The sequence below is a fragment of the Macaca thibetana genome, chromosome 5 (genome assembly GCF_024542745.1).
Source record: "Macaca thibetana thibetana isolate TM-01 chromosome 5, ASM2454274v1, whole genome shotgun sequence".
Lineage (NCBI taxonomy): Eukaryota > Metazoa > Chordata > Mammalia > Primates > Cercopithecidae > Macaca > Macaca thibetana.
In genome coordinates, this window is record NC_065582.1 from 48,680,609 (window position 1) to 48,701,185 (window position 20,577).

Consider the following 20,577-nt stretch of genomic DNA (forward strand, 5'->3'; position numbering starts at 1 on the left):
ACCAAATGCACAGGCAACAAAAACAAAAATAGACAAATTGGACTACATTAAACTAAAATCTTCTACACAGTAAACAGTCAACAGAGTGAAAAGACAAGCTACATAATGACAGAAAATATTTGCAAACCATATATTTGATAAGGTATTAATATCCAGGATACACAAAGAACTCCTACAACTCAAATTACAGCATAAATAACCCTACTGAAACATAAGCAAAGGACTTGAATAGATAATTTTCCTAAGAAAAAGTACAAATGGCCAACAAGCATAAAAAAGATACTTAACATCACCGATCATCAGGGAAATCTGAATCAAAACCACAATGAGGCCAGGTGTGGTGGCTTACACCTGTAATCCCAGCACTTTGGGAGGCCAAAGCAGGTGTATCAACTTGAGACCAAGAGTTTGAGAACAGACTCGCTAATATGGTAAAACCCCGTCTCTACTAAAAATACAAAAATTAGCTGGGCATGGTGGTGCATAACCTGTAATCCCAGCTACTTGGGAGGCTGAGGCACAAGAAATGCTTGAGCCTGGGAGGTGAAGATTGCAGCGAGCCAAGATGGTGCCACTGCACTCCAGCCTGGGTGATAGAACAAGATTCTATTGCAAAAAACAACAACAAAAAAAAAAAAAAAACACACACACACACACACACAATGAGATATCACCTTAACCTGTTAGGATGGCTAATATTAAAAATAAATAAAATTTTAAAATAAACAGAAAATAGTAAGTGTTGATGGGGATATAGAGAATCTTTCTCCCTCTGATTTGATTGAAATCACAGCCAACACTTTTGGAGCCATAGTGACCTGTTTGAACCCTTCCTCATTCTTCACACACTAAGCCACAGGCAAGTCAAACCATCCACATGCCTTGAAATTTGCTTTGATGATTGCTATAGTCATGCTGGCCCTTCTGAAAGGAATTCCATTTACCTCCATACTTCCCAGTACTAATCAGATCCTCACTGCCAGCCTACATATAACCTGCTTCATGAATCCTCTTGGTTACCCACTTGGAGGTGATATTTTTCCCTCACCTTTGTTTCCTTGACATTTTATCTACACCTCTCTTTTAGCATATGTCACCTTGTATTAAATTTCTTTAGATACAAATCTAATCTCTTTTAGTAGATCAAATTCACCTTAAAGTCAGAGCCTGTATTTAGGTCATCTTTCTTTTCTCCACACTGCTCTTCAACAGTGCTGTGTACCTAATACATGTTCAATAAACACCTGTTGAATAAAGATTAAGTGAATTGTTGAATGAATAAATGGGGTCTACAGATAATTTTATACAGTTGCAGAAATGGATAAATATGTATGAACTCTGCCTATCTCTCTAAATCCATTTGGAAACTTTCTCTTTTATACTCCTTTTTAATACCAATCATATTTACACTCATCAAAAGTCTTTCATCTACCAGATATTATGCTTAATGTTTAAGGTTCTCTATAGGTGGTACTAATTGGGCATTGTAAAGAAACTGTTGACAACACGAATGTGCACTAGATTTTGCCTCCTTCCCTGCAAAAACAAATGTAAAACTAATGTAAAAATCACATTGCCTCTTCTTTTGGCACTTAGTAAGGAATGACTCAATGAATGAACTGCCAAGGAAATCAGTAAGGAATTTGAGCAGTTGGAGAAAATCTTTCCCCTGCTAGGTGAAGTGTCACAGGGAAAGAAAACCAACAGCAAAGAGATAAAAGCAAAGTGAAATCCTAACTATGTGATCTAATTTAATATACAGGCTTCCAGCGAATTCTTCTTCACCAAATCCAAATAAAAACAATGTTTTAAACTTCCCCATCTGAAAGGTAAGAAATAATTTTCCTAATTTGACCACAACATGTATATATTTGCAATTATGAAGCAGGAATTGAAAAGGCAAAAGTGCCAGTTATATCTGAACAATTCTAGAACTCACTTGGCCAAATGGATGAATTTGTATCATAAGCCTGCTGGGTTTCCAAATGTGGCTGAGTCTTGTCTGTAAGAGCAACATGGCTGCCATATAGAACTCTAGTAGCTCTGCCATTCCAGAATAGTGCAACTGTCAAATTTCACTGGCATGGCTTGAGATCCCATTTCTTCCATCTTCTATGTGCTCTCCCTCACCTATAACATGTGAAGTCGTCATAGCAGTATTATTGTGAGGGTGATGTGTGATATATTTAATGGCATAGCACAATGCCTGGCATGTAGGAAGGAGCCAGTCCATGCTAGATATTAGTATCCATCCTATTGCATACCCTCTGAGGAAAGCAGTCCAGAGACCTTGCCATTCTCACATCAGAGGCCACTCATTAATGGGAAAACATAAACCAAATGGGAAGTAGTTTATCTCCTTAGAAATTCTTGCTAAGCAAAATAATTCAAAGGAACACATTTCCTGATTGCAAACATGCTGCATTTAAAGTCTAATTAACTTTCCCACTAAGATTATGACAGGCTATATAGACACTGCCCCAGCTTGAAGGGAGTTTCACATTCTGAGATGAAAAGACAGCAACATTATAATTCAACCAATGTGGTTGAAAGTGCCTTCCCTATGGTGCTCTTGTTCAATACAGGGTTGATTGGAAATGATGCCCTATTTTCAAGAAGATAAGCATCAGTAGCAGTGGACAGAAAGATGCCATTTTTCTTTGAAACCTTTCTTTTCAAGTACATGAGGAAAAATAAGCTTTTGTGTAATGCAAAGCAGCTCCCAGCATACAAACACCAGACCTCCTGGAGAATAGGCCACCTGGGGGATTATATTCACCACCACCTTATTTTCTCTCAAAACAGAGAGCACTTATTCTGAGGGCAATGTTTGTTAATTCCTAACACAGGAGGATTTATGCCGGCCTGCTACTGGTCTGCGCCTTCTTTCATAAGACAGGCAGTAGAGTAAATAAACCTCCTTCGGGGAAGGATGGTTTTCTGCTTTAGCTTTGAATAACCACCATAAAGAAACAATTAAGTAGGAAAGCAGTGACTTCATGTGAAAACTATCATGTCGAGTTAATAGAACACATAGCTAGTGGAATGTAAACCAAAATATGCATTTAAAAAACACACACACACAAACAAAACCAAGCCATTCTGTTGCTTACTGTAATGTGTTATCCAACTCACCAGAGATGCAAAAATCATTTCAGTGAATGGTTCTTAGCCTTTTGTGAGTTGAGAATCTGATGAAAACTACTGGGAAAAGGCCTCTATGTAGCTATAAAAGTGTGTATGTAATTTTAAATGCCTACTCCCCCAGCCCCGCCCCACAAATAACTAATCCTCGGGTTAAGAATCTCAACTCAAGAACAGATTATGGGCCAGGTATGGTGGCTCACCCCTGTAATCCTAGTGCTTTGGAGGATGGCTTGAAGCCAGGAATTCAAAGCCAGCCTGAGCAACGTAGTGAGACTCCATTTCTATGAAAAAAAAAATATTTTAACTAGTCAGATATGGGTGGTGCATGCCAGCAGGTAGCCCCAGCTACTTGGAAGACTGAAGTGAGAAGCTTCCTTGAGCCCAGGAGTTCAAGGTTGCAGTGAACTATGGTCACCACTGCACTCCAGCCTGGGTGATAGAGAAAGACCCTATCTCTCACCAAAAAAAAAAAAAGTAATTATGGTCAAGTTCACAGACTCTGGAGTCAGATAAAACCAGGATTTGAATTCTGTTTCCAACTCTTACTGTTATGTAAGCTGTGGAATTTTAAACCTTTTTTATTACCTGAAAATGGAAATAGTAACACTTTTATGTCATAGTTAATTAAGAATATTAAATTATTTAAAGCACTTAGCATAGGCTGGGCATGGTAGCTCATGTCTGTAATCCCAGTACTTTGGGAGGCCAAGGAGGGAGGATTGCTTGAGATCAGAAGTTCAAGACCAGCCCAGTCAACATAGTGAGACCTCGTCTCTACTTAAAAAAAAAAAAAAAAAAAAAAAAAAAAATCAGCTACTCAACAGGCTGAGGCAGGAGAATCGCTCAAGTAGAGGCTGCACAGGTGTGGTGGCAGATGCCTGTAGTCCCAGCTACTCAGGAGGCTGAGGCAGAACAGTCACTTGAACTCAGGAGGCAGAGGCTGCTGTGAGCCGAGACTGTGCCACTGCATTCCAGCCTGGGTGGCAGAGTAAAACTCCAGTGAGCTGTGATTGCACCACTAAGCTCCAGCCTGGGCAAGACAGCGAAACCCAGTCTCAAAAAAATAAAATAAAGTATAGTTCTTGGCATGGACTAAGTACTCAGTAAGCATTAATATTCTTATTAGCTATTAAAATAAAATACTTAGGCCCTGTGTGACCAGAAAGCATCTACAATTTTATCTCAATTCTAGAAATATTTACCAAGTGCCTCCTCTTTATGAAGGAGTGCAGCAGGATCCTGACATGGGAACATTGATAATGGAATGAGCTTAAGCCAAGGAATTGATACAGGCCCTGGATATACCCAGCACTGAACAGGGCAGATCTCAGAGTCTTGTCTTCTCATGGTTGGAAAGAATTTGAACAGTCATGGGGCCCACTGTTACCGACAATTATATCAAAGCCACAGCAGAACTACAACTGCAATGCATGTTTCACAAAGGGAAACTTGTGAGTCTTTAGGTAACATTTTATGTATTTAAGAGGAAGGAGATAAACCAAAGATATTAATAATTTATGGACTAAATGGAATTAATAAACCCCACCACTGAGAATTATTTGGTTAACCACAGTTTAGACTACTGATGGATTTTACTCAGAATTCAAGTGGAAATATATGAAAGCAATAGTTTTGAGAACAAAGTAGGTCACAAAGCGCCATTTAAAATAGAATAGGCCAGGCATGGTGGCTCATGCCTGTAATCCCAGCACTTTGGCAGGGCAAGGCAGGAGGATTGCTTGAGCCCAGGAGTTCAACACCAGCCTGGGCAAGAATGAAACCCTGTCTCTACCAAAAATACAAAAATTAGTGGGGTGTAGTGGCACAGGTATGTGGTCCCTGCTACTTGGGAGACTGAGGTGGGAGGATGGCTTGAGCTGTGAGGCAGAGGGTGCACTGAGCCAAGATCATGCCACTGCATCAGCTTGGGTGACAGAGACCCTGTCTCAAAAATAAATTAATAAAATTAATACAGTATTTTCTGCTCCATCTAAGCAGACGCTCTATAACACTGTGATAAGATTGAAGACAGAGAATGAGATGACTTGGGATCAGTCTTTAAGTCCACCCCAGTCGATCCAGTAATGCTACAGTCTCTCTTTTCCTTGGGTATGGATTTTATTTATAAAAGACGAAGGAGTATATTTGAAGGAAAATGAGGAAATGAATCAATGACACTATATTCTTCTAGTTTCCCTGTTACCATTCTCTGGCCATTTTCAGGCTCTTTTGGGGGATTACTTTCCTCTGCTATTCTTCTGCTCTCCTCTTATGAGACTTCAAACTCAAATAAATGTCTGCACAGGCCAGGCAATCTGTGTGAACCACTGATGTAGCCCATTTGGTGACTGTGATAACCTGGAGCCTGTGTCCCCTGGGCTAATGGCACAGCTCTTTCTCAGCTCCCACCAGTGGTGTCCATCTGGGAATCAGGCACATATTACCATATCTTCCATTTTCCAAGACAAATTTCAAACACAAATTTGTATGTGAAATGTCCAGACTTCCAAATATTGGTAACTAATTCACATTTGAAACAAAATAAAACATTGTCCAGCCCAAACAAAACAGCATCAAGAGTCACCAGTTTGAGTCTTTGGCTCTCAATGTTTGGGTTTCACCAAGTTCTGTCCCTGACCTTATCTTCTCATGCTACAATCGCTTCCTAAAAAAAACAAAACAAAAAACAAAAAAACCTCATCTCTTCTGTGGTTTAAAATACCTTTTCTGTACTAAGACTTCCAAATGTATTGACAGTCATGGCCTCTCCTCTAAACTCCAGACTCAAGTATCTGGCTGCCTGCTCCACATCAACCTTGGGCATCTCAAACACAGCATATGCAAACCTGAACTCTTGATGTAGTTCTAACACCTGCTTCTTCTCTAGTTTCTCTGGCTCAATAAATGGTATCTGTATTGCTCAAAAACATGGGAATTATTCTCTACTTTCTCCTCTTTTACTGCCCTTGGCTAGTCCATCATTTCCTGTGGATCCTTCATTCAAAATCATTCTTTCATTTGTCCCCTCATCTCCACCCTTATCACCACAACAAGCCACCATGTGTCCTCTGTTCTCCTGTAATAGTTTCCTAACTGGATTCCTTCTGCCCATTGTCCTGCCAATATTTTTCTTGTAACAGCAAGAGTGACCTCTTAAAATGTTAGGCAAATCAGATTACCTCCTGTTTAAATCTCTCAATGTTTTACAATATAAAGACTTGGAATCAACCCAAATGTCCATCAGTGACAGACTGGATTAAGAAAATGTGGCACATATACACGATGGAATACTATGCAGCCATAAAAAAGGATGAGTTTGTGTCCTTTGTAGGGACATGGATGCAGCTGGAAACCATCATTCTTAGCAAACTATCACAAGAACAGAAAACCAAACACCGCATGTTCTCACTCATAGGTGGGAACTGAACAATGAGATCACTTGGACTTGGGAAGGGGAACATCACACACCGGGGCCTATCATGGGGAGGGAGGAGGGGGGAGGGATTGCATTGGGAGTTATACCTGATGTAAATGACGAGTTGATGGGTGCTGATGAGTTGATGGGTGCAGCACACCAACATGGCACAAGTATACATATGTAACAAACCTGCACGTTATGCACATGTACCCTAGAACTTAAAGTATAATAATAATAAAAAATAAATTTAAAAAAAAAACAGAAAACCAAAGGAAGAAAGTATATCAAATAGATAGGATCCTACTATGTCAAATGGACTAAGAGTATTTTTCATCTCTAAACTGGAATAAAAATACCTCAAATAAAAATACATCAAAGGGTGATTATATCCAATGAGGGCTAATATTACTTTTACATTAGTTTTTGTTAGTTTTTGCAGAGAAGGAGGCAAATTCAGTCAACATTTATGTTATTAATAGCCACTTATCATCCCCAATTAGTACCAACTGCAGAGAACCTTCTAAATATTTTGCTGACAAAGTTTTCATTCATATTATTGTAGCCTAAAAGTAAAACATCTGCCTTGATTAAACAATAAACACTGTTAAAAATTGCGGAACAAACCAAGTTTCATTAAAAACATAGGACATACTTAGAATAATTTCACATCCTCGGATTATTTTAGAAACAAGGTTTTAAATGGAAAATGATTAGATGATATTGGTGCAATGTTATATCATAAAAATTGAACCATTTTTGTAAATTTCTCTATTTTCATTTATTTGAATTCACCTTTGCCTTGCACTGTATAGTACAGTCTTAATTTCCAAAGTAGCACCATGAATTCAGCAGCTCATAGTTACATCAGTCCCTGTGGCCCCTTTTTCTTTCAGTTCACACACTCCCATTTAGAAAACTATGGGATCTGCTGAGGCTGGTGGCTGCAAAGCCAGAATGAAGTTGAGAAGCTGCCACTGTAGGTAGCAGTGAGTTCTGTCTCTATAGAACTGTAACTAACTCAGCTCTTTATCTGTGCTGCTTTTTTATTTTTTTATTTTTTTGCTGGACCCATATGAAAGTCATAAATTCATTCCATGATGAGCTCTTTGGTTGACTTCCAGTTTAATTGTGAGCTGAAAATTTTGGCTTCCTGTGAGCCGAGTTGATTGATGGGCCACTGCAAGAGAAGAAGTGGAAATTAAATTCTCTATAAAGTACAGCTCTCATTTTTTATCTCCAGGAATAAGATTTCAGCTTTCATTACACCTCCAAGTGGGAATTCTCCCATTCGTTCATACTTGTACTAAATATACAATAGCAGGCCTTTTTTATTAAGAAAAAAAATTGCAAAAATAAAAACAATCTGAAGAATTGTAAAAAAGGCAACTTTGTTTCTCAGTGGTCATTCTATCTAATAATTATTCATCAGGAACCCACTATGTAGGAGGCCCTGTATTGGATTGGCATCAACACATAAACATGCATAAACAACAACTGGAAAGGACTCTAATGCATCCAGTCCAAATTCTCATTTTCTAGACAATTAAACTTCAGCCCTGAAGAAGAAAAACAATTTTGACAAAATAACACATGCCGTTACTAATAGCAGAGGCTAGAATACAGTATAAAGTAAGATAGATTCCCAGTTCTCATAAGTGTAAAGTATACACACACACACACATATATATAGTTCTTATTGTAAAAATGATGCTTAAGAAGAGCACTGAGCAAAAAGAGTGGACCTGCCATTTGAAGCCACTCCCAGTCTCTCCTGAAATTCCACAAAAACCACAGTGAAGGGATTTTTTTTTAAGACAGAGCACAACATGGACAGGTAAAATGCAAGAAGAGACAATAACAAAATTTAGGCAACTGCAAAAAACAGATGAACAGTCCATGACTTAGTAGACTGGAGACACAGCAAGCCCTTGCATCCGGCTGTGTGGGTTGTGTCCTGCCCCACTTCAGGAGCCACTGCTCACTCGGACTCCGGAGTGAAGCTGTGCTCTGCAGTAGTGCAGTACACACCCTGCACAACAGCACGCCACGACCCTGCTGAGAAAACAAGCACGAATCAGCTATGGGGAAAGGGAAAACCATCTCTGTTTGCCCTTGAGAATTCCCCGAAGGTCAGGGATCAAAGGCACCAGATGGCTCTGGAGAAGATAAATGGAAAGGAAGTGCACACACACACACATCACACTTGTAGTGAAGTGTGAGGCACAGATCCAGTTTCACTTTTTTCTAAATGACTAGTTTTCTTGACTATTTGTGTAATGCCACTGTTTTTAAATACCAAAGACTTGTATCTTTATAGAGCTGCTTCCAGGGTTTTCATTTAACCATTGATCTGTTACATTGCTATGAACTTCCTGCAATTATGGATCTAGGAAACATATAAGAGCTTAGTCTTTAGGTTGGATATTTCCCTGTGAAATACCCCATTTCTTTGAAACTGATTCTTCAGGCCATAATTCTTTGTTAGTTCTCTTATTTGTCTCCTTTAAAACATCTTAGGAATTCACTGTCCTTCGTGAAACTCAGGTATTTTTCTTAACTGTGTCACAACATGAAAAAATTACATTAGTGATTATCAGAACACAAGTATTATAACCATTATTATTCTTTAGTACTTAGACATTTTTGTTGGTTTTTTTAATTGCATATTTCTTCTGCAAAGTAAGAGAAAGTATAAGACCTTTGGGGTTGAAAGCTGCCTTTATGCAGCTCAGCTCTCTGGGCTCCTCTGTCCATATTCCCTAGCTTGACTCTGCATTCCAGTCAAATTAAAAACTCTCTGATATCTGCCTGCCCACAGCTCCCTATCACCTCCAGCCATCTGCACATGCTATTGCTTAAAAGATTATTTCTTCTTATTCACCTGACTATAACACAGATTATCCTTTAGGACTCAGACATTGTACCCAGTATATGGTTACATAGCCCTCTTACCTGCTTCTGTAATACCCGGTACATCTTCCATCCTGGTGCTTATCTCATTGTGTTGTAATTGCCTAGTGAACGGTCTACCTTCCCACCAGACACTAAGCTCCTTGAGGACAGGGATTGTCTTGCTCTCCGCTATATCCATAGCCTCTAGCATCATCCTTAGTGTGCAGTAGGGACACAGTAGATAGGTCTTGAATGAGTAAGTGATATATGTTCATTGAAGAGTATTTGGGAGAACTGAAAAAAAAAAGTTAAAAGAAAATGAACATAAATCCCAACCCCAGACATGACTCTCGTTAGCATTTTTGGTTTCCTTGCTTCCATTTAACTTTCTCTGTTGACCCCATTGCATACAAAGCTTTAAATATTTCTGTTCTCACTTAACAGTATACTGTGAACATTTTCTCATGTAACTACAAATTATTTGAAAACGCCATTTTAATGGTTATAACAAGATTGTCCTTTAAAAGCAATAGGTTTATTCAGATATTCTCTGTTGTTGGACTTTAAGTTACTTGCAATGTTTTGCTACTGTAAATAATGCTTAATTGAGTAGTTTTGCATCTCCAGTTACTTCTCTATAATACATCCTGGAAATGCAATTACTGGGTGAAAATTCTACAGTTCTATATGCAATATATCATGTACCTACCTACCTCAATGTACCCTTAACTGTAATATTATCTTTTTTAAAGAGTGAAGATTACATAGACAAAAAAGGATATCTTATTTTTACCTTATATTTATCGGTCATTTACATTACACTCTTCCATGAATTGTGTAATGGTAGCCTTTGTCCATTTTTCTGTAGAACTGGTTTTCTTATTGATTTAAAAATTTCCTATATGTTAAGAATAGAAACCTTTGTGAAATTTTTTGCAAATTCCTGAGTTTGATATGCCTTTTGATTTTATTTTACACGTGTTAAACATTTTTAAATGTTACGCATATGTAAAAATCTTTTCTTCTGTGAATTGCCCAATTACTTTTCTAAATAGAATTTCTTGCCCTACTTATAGTAGATATATATTTTCCTACTTAGACATATCCTTAGATGATATATTTTATTCTTCTAGTTTCTTTTGTTTGCATTTAACTTTTTGACCCATGTGAGATGAGGCTTTAACTAGAGTTTTTATGGAATACCCAATTTTTCTAATACCTTCTCTTGGCCTTTAAAGAAATATTATTACAGGCAATTGTACTGAAATAACCAGCATGCAAAGACATAGCTCAGTGTTCACTGTGAACTTTGCTTTCTCCTCCCAGGTGAGCAGGAGCCAGCTGTAAGCAGCGATTCTGACATCTCCTTGATCATGGCAATGGAGGTTGGACTGTCTGATGTAGAACTTTCCACTGACCAGGACTGTGAAGAGGTGAAATCTTGAAATGACAAATCCAGAAGAAAAGAGATAGTAGGACCCAAGGGAAAGGAAGGGAGGAGTGCTCCAAGACTTGGACCAGGCACACACACACCTCCAGATCACCTTGGCAACTCCAGGGCGCTCTGTTCAAGAATGCTGACGAAAAGCAATATCCAAAGTCTTGTCAATCAGGATGCAGTTTCTCCATCTGTACGGCAGTCTGTGGCCTTGGCAGCTGGGAATTTAAAAGCTGATTTCCACTCCCATGTCCATGTAGACATACACTTCAGAAGCTCCTTAAACAGACTGAAAGGCCACCTTTAGGATTTCTTAGTTTCATTTCAATTCTTTCCATGTCTTATTGTTCTTGTTTTTGGCATGTTGTTTGATTTCTTTGGCAATTTTTTAAAGATTATTTGTAGTTTACTTTCCATCTGTTCCTTTGTTTTTCCTTTGATTCACTGCAGCTTTTGTATAGATTTCTGTTTAGAAGCACCAGTTCCTGCTATGATCAGTTCGTATTCCATCTCTGAGATATGGGGTCTTGGCCTCTCAGCATGAAGTGTGCATGGCTTTGAGAAGTGCCTCCGCACCCTGAAATGGACTAAGGCCAGCTTTCATTAAGAATCTAAGTTCTTCTAAGTGGGCCTTTAAAAATCCCAGCTGCCAGAGACCCCAACACTAAGCTCTAAATCGGGGCCACTGCTGGTTATTTTAAGCCACATCACACTGGCTTCCACTTGCCAGGCTTGATTAAGGGCCCACGGGACGTGAGAAGGGAGCTCTAGGGAAGCCGTTCCATTCTTCTGGGTCTTACAGTCTTTGGCTGAAATTCTAAACTCAGAAGTCCCCTCCAAGGCATCCAGTCTTTGGTGGTTGTAGGGCTGGTTTTAAAACCAGATACCACATTTTCTTCCCATTGAAAACAAAATGCCGGTTGCATTGGTTTCCCCTGGGCTAGAACAGTTTTTTTCTTACCTCTGTAAGTGGGTTCTGTAAAAGATGGAGGCTTTAGAGAAAAGCCAATCATTTTTAAGTCCAATGGTAAACACGGTGGGGGCTGCAGTAGCACCAAGCTTTTACCTTAATTTCAACACACTTCTGTTGCATCTCACCAGACCATGTGGAAGGATTTAGGTGAATCCCTAGCAGATTGCTTCCCAGGGCTCCCTGAGTGTGTCCAGATGCCTAGTGAGGAATGAGGTGTGATTTGCTGTATCATTTGAACCAAAAAGTATGCAGCATGAGAATTTGCTAAATCAAGTTTATCCTGATTGAAATAGACAAAGTAAGAGGGAAGGGAAAAGAGGTATCAAGTAAATACTGAAACCCAACGGTATTTTTAAACTGTTTCTGTTTTTATTCATTTTTTGTAACTATGACAGAAATGTGCTATTTTTTCAGTGGGCAATTTTGTAATACATTCAGACTATCCAGATACAGAGATGACTAAGGTCACTGATAGCGTCTCTGAACAATCAGACGGATCACCTTATCTCTATTGCAGCTGGCAAAGACCAGGCCACGGCTTGGATTAACTAGGAAAGAAAGCTTTTCTCACTGAGTTGTTTTTATGTATTGATGGGGGCTTTTCCACCTCATCAGACTAATACTCATTCAAAAAGAGTTTGGTTCTGCTGTAAATCCTTGCCGCCTGCTGAGAGATGGAGTGCAGGTCAAGGGAGAATACTAGCTGCTCTTTTTTCACCACCTTTACCAATTTCCTATTTGATGGTTTATAAGTAGACAGGCAAGGCAAATGATTATTACCCTCAGAAAGGTCGCATCTCCGTAGGAGTCCAGCGCTTCCTGTAATGAAATCCACTCTCTGTGTGTGGGAAAAGAGACAGGAAGGAATGAAGAGAGCTCTGAATCGAGAATCCTAGATGAACCACACGCTTTACTAAGCCTCAGCTTCTCCATCTATAAAGTGAAGGGTTTAACAGCATGAATCCCCAAGCTCCTCTAGCTGCAGGACCACTGATGAGCCTTTCACAGGCAGGACCCATTTTTGCAGATAGCTATGATTTGTGGCAATCAGGCTTCATAGCTTGGGGAGGTAGAGTTACCTGACACGTACCATGTAATAACAGCCTTTGAGACTTGACACCACTATGTTGCTGAGAATGAAAATCTAAATGATTGAAGTTTTAAATCCAAGTAGGAGTTGGTTTGCTTTGCCTTCTTTAAAAATTACTGTTAGTCACAGAGTTTGCAGTCTCTGGATACCTTCAAATCCTAGCTCTCACTGTGGGATTCTTGATCTCGAAGGTGTTTATTTTTCACAGTCAGCATAGGCTTGCGCCACCGACTCCTCCTTCAGTTGGCTTTGCCCAAACAAATTTTAGTATTACTGGTATTAACTTTAGTCCAGTGGAATTAGAAGGATAATTCAACAGCAACAGAAATATAAATTATATTCCATTCCCAGAGAGAATGCGCTTTGGATTGTTTAGTCCTCTGATTAACGAGTATTTTCTCTTCCTGCCAAGAGCTAGGTGAATCAGGAATTGATTGTATATGCAAGCCCTGGCCACAGCTGCACTTACAGGATGCCTCATAGATGATGAGGGGTCTCAAAGGCCAACCCGAGGCTTGCAGATCTGACCCCAAAACCCCCTGAGCCTTTGCCATTCATGACTTACCAAAGGTTTGTTTCTGGAGGATTTTCCTGTAGCTTTGATAGTTTTAAAAAAAGAAAAAAAAAAACTTAACCAGAAAGTTTCCCTTTCAGAAGAAAGGAGAACAGGGGAACAGCCCTTCCTTATAGCCTTCTTTAGCTCCCCCAAACAAGAGACTCTGACCTGGAGACCCAGTAGTCTACAGATGAGTGTCAGAGGGTGTGTGTACCCTATAGAAGCAAATGCAAACTGTGTATTAGCAGATGTGCATTTTTCTGTAGCAAGAGTCTAGACTAGCACTGTCCAACAGAAACATAATGCAAGTCACAGACATAATTTTAAATTTTCTACTAGCCACATTTTAAAGTGTAAGAAGAAACAGGTAAAGATAATTTGAATCATGTACTTTAACCTAATATTGTTTCAACATGTCAGTAATGTAAATTAATGACGTGTTTTACATGTTTTTGTGTACTAAGTCTTCTAAATCCATTGTGTCTTTTACACTCACAGCACCTCTCAATTTGGATAGTCACATGTGGCTAGTGGCTGCCAATTGGACAATGCAGGTCTAGAGTTCCTCCAGTATTCTCACAAGATCCCCTGACCCTTACAAAAGAAAAGAAGGTTAAAACCTTAATTACCTCCAGGGAGAACTGGACACCACCCAAGTCGCCTAATGAGAGGCCCAGAGGTTCATTTACTTTGTGGTGAATAAAGATTCAGGCAACCCTTTTTAAAATTTCTGCTTGAACTTTCTAACCATATCACTGATGTCCATGACCATTTGTTACTACTTCTCTGACTAGTTGTTACTTAAAAGTCACACAAACCATGCTGATTTGGTGCTGAAACAAAATTATACCCCTCACTTCTACGGCAAACCCTTGGACTGATATGTGGCACTTAGGAGCCAAAGAGAACTCCAGACTGAAATCACCCAACTTTACCTCAACCCCTTCTTCTTCTTCATGGTTGGTGAAAGTCCTTTCCCAGTGTCCCCCAGTCCCACAGCTTAGTGAAAACTCATGGACTTGGGAGGAAAGAATGATAAATTACGTATTGACTCCAAATGCAAGACTTTATGTGGCCTTATTGAAAAAGAATCTTTGGGGGCCTGTGATCATCCGGCCTCTACTTGGTGAATTATGACCACCTCCAACAGCCAGCATTTTACTCCAAGTCAGCATCCACCTGCCACCCCAATGCTATGGGGAAGAAAAGGAGCATTTGCATTCACTCAAAATAATTTAGGGTTACCTTTAGGAACTGCTACCTCCTGTGCGGCTAGTCCCTTTGGAAGAGCTGAGCCCTGACTATGAATATAGCTTTTGAACATTGACTTAATCTCTGGGGCTTGATATCCCCAGGAGTGTCAACTCTGGTCATCTACACAGGGAGAGGTAGAGTCTGGAGAAGGTAGAAAATTGAAAGTGGCAAAGGTACCTACCCATTTTTGACATCACATGGTAATGATCAGAATCATAGAGGCAAAGCTCTGTCCAAAAATGTTCATTTGGTTTTTTTGTTTTGTTTTATTTTCTTGTTTTTAACATTTCCTTCACCCTCGTGAAATATCCTGGAAATTCATAGATGTGGGTTTGGTCGTTTCAAAAAGCACCATGCCCAGTGGCCATTTCAGTCACTGCCCGGACATCCCTGAGGCTACCATACTCTCAAAACCAAATCAATGCCAGTGATCTAACATAGGATTCTTTCTTATTTATGAATTTTGTTTAGATGGATATTTTTGCAGAGCATAAAAAATCAAATGACATTTAGTTATCCAGTGAATATATCACCCTGACTTAAAAATAAATCCTTGAATCAAAACTTTTTCAAAAAATCTAGGATATGGAGTCACTCCCTCTGTGGAGCCAGAGCCCAGCCTTTTCTGGTACTCAGGCCACTAAGGCAGTTTCCAGTAGCACTTTTATATTTTCTCTCACTTAGATTTATTTTCCTTTTCTGTCTGTATCTGTTTTTCTCTGACTGCCTATATCTTACTTTGTATACACATACATCAATTATTTTCCCATCTTCTCTCCCCCCCTTTTATTTCTAATTTGTTTTCTCTCTTGCAAGAAACTCTGAAATAACCTTCAGAACAAAAAAAAACTGGAGGTTCTATACCTACAGAGTTATTATCATTATCGTGATTACCATTGTTACTGTTGTTGGTGTTTTTCTTCTTTTTATTGTGTAGCAATATCCATATTCACTTCTGATGAGGCAAACCAGTTTGCTATAAACCAATGTCCTCCCTAATAGAGTCAGTTTCCTTTTCACTTCTCATATCACCAGTTGTATCACAACCCATCTTAACAACCATTGCCATGTTTTCAGGCTTCCTTGCCATAAATGTTTTCTGGGCAAATAATGGCAAAGCAACAATTCCAGAATGCTGTCTAGGTCTGCTTTCTCCCACCCTCAGCATTTGACCCTCCTCATTCGCCTGAGCCCCCAGGGTTAGAATTTCTTGGAAAAACTTGTATACTGTACCTGTTGGAACGCCCATTCTTCCTCACATCTTAGCACTAGAGCTTGCTCATCGTAAGTGATCTGAGGGCCACTAATTCCTGAAGACTGACAAAGAGACACAAAGAGACTCCCCTCCTAAGGTGAGGATGCATGGTTCTTCATGCAGTGCTCTTGGCCACCGAGATCCCTCATCCATGCCATTGTATGGATGAGTACATTTGATGTTGGCAGTTAAAATGGGATGGGAGTGTCACCCTGCAGGAAGTCAGAAAAGAGGATGGCAGGATCTCTGATCAGGAAGCTGGTCAAAGCAGGGCTGGAAAGCTGCTGTGCTTAACAAAATGTGCATGCTGTCCCCAAATAAATGCTCATCCCTAGGTTTAGAGCTGACCTGGGTTTTTGGGAGTTTGTGTTTTGAAGGAATTAAATACTCGTGAGTTAAAATACTCATGATGGCAAAGAAGGTCTGGATTGCCTGAAAAATAAATTAATTTTAAGATGCTGATATGAGTTTCTCATCATCTCTTAGCTCTTCCTTTTCCCTCCTTTTGTCCTCACTCAACCCCAGACCCTGTGTAATAGGAACATTAATTTTTAAACAGCCACAGGTCAATAGCCACACTGTTCCACTCTACGCCTTTTATTGACACTAAATTAGCATCCCAGAACTAATGAAGCAAGTCCAGACGCTAGACGTGGCCCCTTAATATCGAGCAATTTGATTGCAAGCCTGCTTGTTCTACAAGAACCTGCTGAGCTCAGTCACATCTCTCTTCACCTGTCTTGAGTGCTTCATAATCAAGTGACTTTTTCAGGAATTTCAATGATCAAAGATCTTCTAATCCTGTGCTACTACTGAAGTTTGCACTTAATATAGAGCCATTTGCTCTATGGCCACCTGATAAATATTTGCTGATGATAACGATAAAACAAAAATATACACATCTACTAAGAGGTCTGCGATGTCTGAACACAGGGAGAAAAATCCTTAGAGAAGGTCGCTTAATTACCCAAAGTCATTGCTTGACAGAATATCTGTGGTCTGTTATCCTTAGTGAAGTGACAGGCTTGGAGCAGCAGGGAAAATGTGGGGACCATGTGTGCTATATAAACCAAAGACTGATCACCATCCAAATGAACACATGTTTCTTCCATTGACTAGTTGAATTTTCTCCTAATGTTCTCATAAATGAAAGTGAAGGTGGGTTGCATGGTTGAATGAAACCATTAAACCTTATGGGGTTTTCTCTTGCAGACCGTTGATTGACCTTTACTAAATCCTGAAATCTAAAAAATGAATTGTGGCCTTAGTACCACACCATCTTTGAAGTCTAGTGTTTAGTCCCCTTTTCCTTCAAAACTTTCCGACAAATCTAGCGCTTTACTGAACTCGGAATATTGTTCTTTTTGAGAATGTGAAGATTTTAAATAGCCAAAGAATTTTCATGTATAAGAGCTAGCTAAATATAGTATATCCTGCTCTTTTGAAGAAGATACCAAACTGTTGCTGGTACTAATGGGTATAGTAGAGCAGTTGAAGAACTAACGCATACATGGACTTTTTGGTCTGAATTTGCGTTGGCATCTATGGTACTTACTGTTCAGTAAGATGTTATTGCAAGGGGCAGAGTGCCCTCTGCTGGAATAATCGCAGTTCTTCTTTCAGCAAATTGATTTGACTTGGGTCACGAATTCAACAACCAGTTACTTGCCTTTCATCATACAATTTCTTTGGTAGTTGAGAATTTGGTCTACATTTATCAAATGAGGAAAGAATGTCACAAACTCTAAAAAGTTGAAGGAGACTCCACAGATCTTCTCACTGTCGGCAGCCCTTACTTCTGCAAAATGTTGAAAGATAATGTTGCTGTGTCTGCAAAGAAGATGCCTCGGCTAGAATGTCTGTGTGGTTATAAGCAAGGGACTGCTTGTTTTTGTAAGTTATCTCAACTTTATTCTTGTGAAATTGCAAAGGAAGATCAATAAAAGGACTTCTTTCATATGAATGTAAATGGTGTGAAATAGTGATGTGTTTTGTACATGTACATAATCTATTTACTTCCTGCTTTCACATTAGTAATCTGAGATGGTTCTACCATTTTATAATTAGAAAGAGATGTAGGGGTGGGAGTGGGGAGGGTCTGTTATTTTTATAGAGGGGTGTCCCTTACATTTAGAAAATGAAGTAATTTTGTATTTGTGAAAAGTTACATTCCATTCATTTTCTGGAAAAAAAAAGGGGGGGGGGTATTGTTCTTTAAAATGTTCATGAGCTGGGAGGATGATTATTCTGGTTTCCAGGGGAAACTCTCAAGCAGTACATATGTGATACCCAGTTTTGTAGACTGCAGACCATAACCAGCAATTGCCACTTGTAAAAATGTGAAAAAGAAACAACTTATTTTAACCACTTTGTACAGCACATTATTTCCCACTAGAAAAAAGTCTGCAAATAATGAATTTACAATTATAAATAATCAGACATGACATCATAAATCAATCTTCACCCTACTAGCAAGAGGAAATTCCAAAGGCTTTTTTTTTTTTCCTATCCTAACACAAATTACTTTTATTGTAAACAAATGCTTCCAACAAAATGCTTTTGTTGTAAAATGATTGATGTTGGGGTGAAGTCTACTTATCTTCCCCACGAGATTTTTCTGGCTAGTCTGCAGATCGTAGATGATGGTGCCATCTCGGCATTGTCTGTCCTCTCCATATTCAGACTGTGTGACTGAGCTTCCTTGATTTATATAGCATCTGACCCAAAATCACAAAAAATGTCACTCCTGATGACATTTGCAGGACTTTAGGTAATTCTTAATTGCCGAAATAAGTACTAATGGATTATGTAGCCTTTTTACCCAAAAGTAATCTGTACAATGTTGTGTGCATATTTAGATGATTAAGTTAAGGCAGTGTAGCTTTTTAATTTGTTCTGTATAAATTTCTTTCCTTCTTCCCCACCTCAGGCACATACCCTACTTCTTTCAAGGCACTTTATATCTCTCTTGGAATACAAAGAAATTGAAGAAAAAAAGTAACTGTCTTTAAAGGAATTTGTCTTCTATTAGGAGACACAGACTTTTATTTTGCTTTATTCTATTCTCTATGTACTTGGAGAGCATAATCAGTTTGTCTCATAATGGGCTAGCAATGAATCAAGGATGATAGTTGGAAACATTCAATCATTACAACATGGTTATTTTTGTTATATAGAAGACTATTGTGTAAATAAGTGCAATCGTGTTCTTATGTACTGGCTAAAAAAATATGTTGCAACTATAAAGATTTTAAAATGAGGGTTGTGAATTCCAGGAAATTTCACTGCAAAATTTCTTTTGGTTTTGTTTTTTAATAAAATGGAACCAGATGCTTGTGTTTGTGTCATCTGTATTCCCTGACTTTGTTGCCTATCCCTGAGTTGCAGAGGTGGTGCTATGGATTTTAAAACATCATATTTATTGTTAAATCATGATTATGTCCAAAGACCAAGGATAATAATAGCTTCCTTGTTTTTCTCAGGTAAGTCAAGTGGCAGGCACCAACCTTCTCTTAGCTCTGCTGTTCTAAGGGAATTGATTAAGAGATGTGAGCAATTCTGAAGAAGAATGGCTGTGAAATGAGCTTGAGTTGCTGTCTGGCAAGAACTGAGCACTGTGCTTATGGACTCTCTCAGGCAGGTTTATACTAGGCAGAGTTATGCCATGGGGCCCGCCAGATGGGCTGGGGCAGACAGATTTCTTTTTTATATTTACTAGTATATTTCTAAAAGATTTTAAATAGCAATTCCTTGGGATTCGCAAAGGAACATGAAGCAAATTTAAAAGATGGAGCCTGCTGGCCTGGGAAGGTGGAAAAAGAAGGCAGGAAAGGAGAAGGGCCCTCTATTCAGTGGCCTCAGCTACTGGAACCTGGAAGGCCTTTGGGTGTGACCTAGCCCCCCACGCCTGGCCCAGCCGAGACTCCTGACACATCCTCTTGAGCAGCAGCCAGGATTGGACATGGCCAGGCAGGAGCTGTTAATTGCACAGAATTTGCTAGCAAAAAGAAAATGCAAACAGTATTGAGTGCCGTGGCCTCCTGGAGCTGCTGTCGATAAGGAAACCATTAGTGCCCAGGAGGCTTTACTCAGGGCCAGTCTATGCTTAATTTGTAGGCAGGAAGATATTCTAAGGGGATTGTTGGGAACATTCATGACTATGCCACATTAGAAGGCACTTTAGACTTTGTTTATGCTTCCATTATTGCAATATTTATCTGCCCAGACACTGTGGGTATGAAGCTATTACCCAGGACCTGGAAACCATCCCTCCCGACTTCAACTTCCATCATCTTTCCACTAGACCAGGGGTCCCCAAATGAGGAAATGTTTCTGTGGGATGGGATATGTTAGAATTTACAGCAGGCTCCCAAGTTCAATTAAGTTGGCATAAGGCTTCATACAATTCATATTAGCTATTAATAACTTTATTATTTATTTATTTATTTATTTTTTTTTTTTTTTTTTTTTTTTTTTTTTTTGTAGAGACAGGGTCTCATTTTGTTGTCCAGGCTAGTCTTTAATTCCTGGCCTCAAGTGATCCTCTCACCTTGG

General features: G+C 39.2%; 1 protein-coding gene across 3 annotated transcripts in view; it reads left to right on the plus strand.

Moving 5' to 3' along the window:
- Positions 1 to 17,992, plus strand: part of RNF150 (ring finger protein 150) — a 280,009-nt gene extending 262,017 nt beyond the window's left edge. The window contains exons 7-8 of one of the 3 annotated variants that reach the window (XM_050790240.1): positions 1,763 to 1,829; positions 10,784 to 10,819. In XM_050790240.1, the coding sequence (XP_050646197.1) occupies positions 1,763 to 1,812 (50 nt within the window). In that variant the 3' untranslated portion in view covers positions 1,813 to 1,829; positions 10,784 to 10,819. Of the gene's footprint in view, positions 1 to 1,762; positions 6,681 to 10,783 lie in introns of those variants that run through there. The other 2 variants (XM_050790237.1, XM_050790238.1) reach the window with 2 other exon arrangements.
- Positions 17,993 to 20,577: the final 2,585 nt, after the last annotated feature.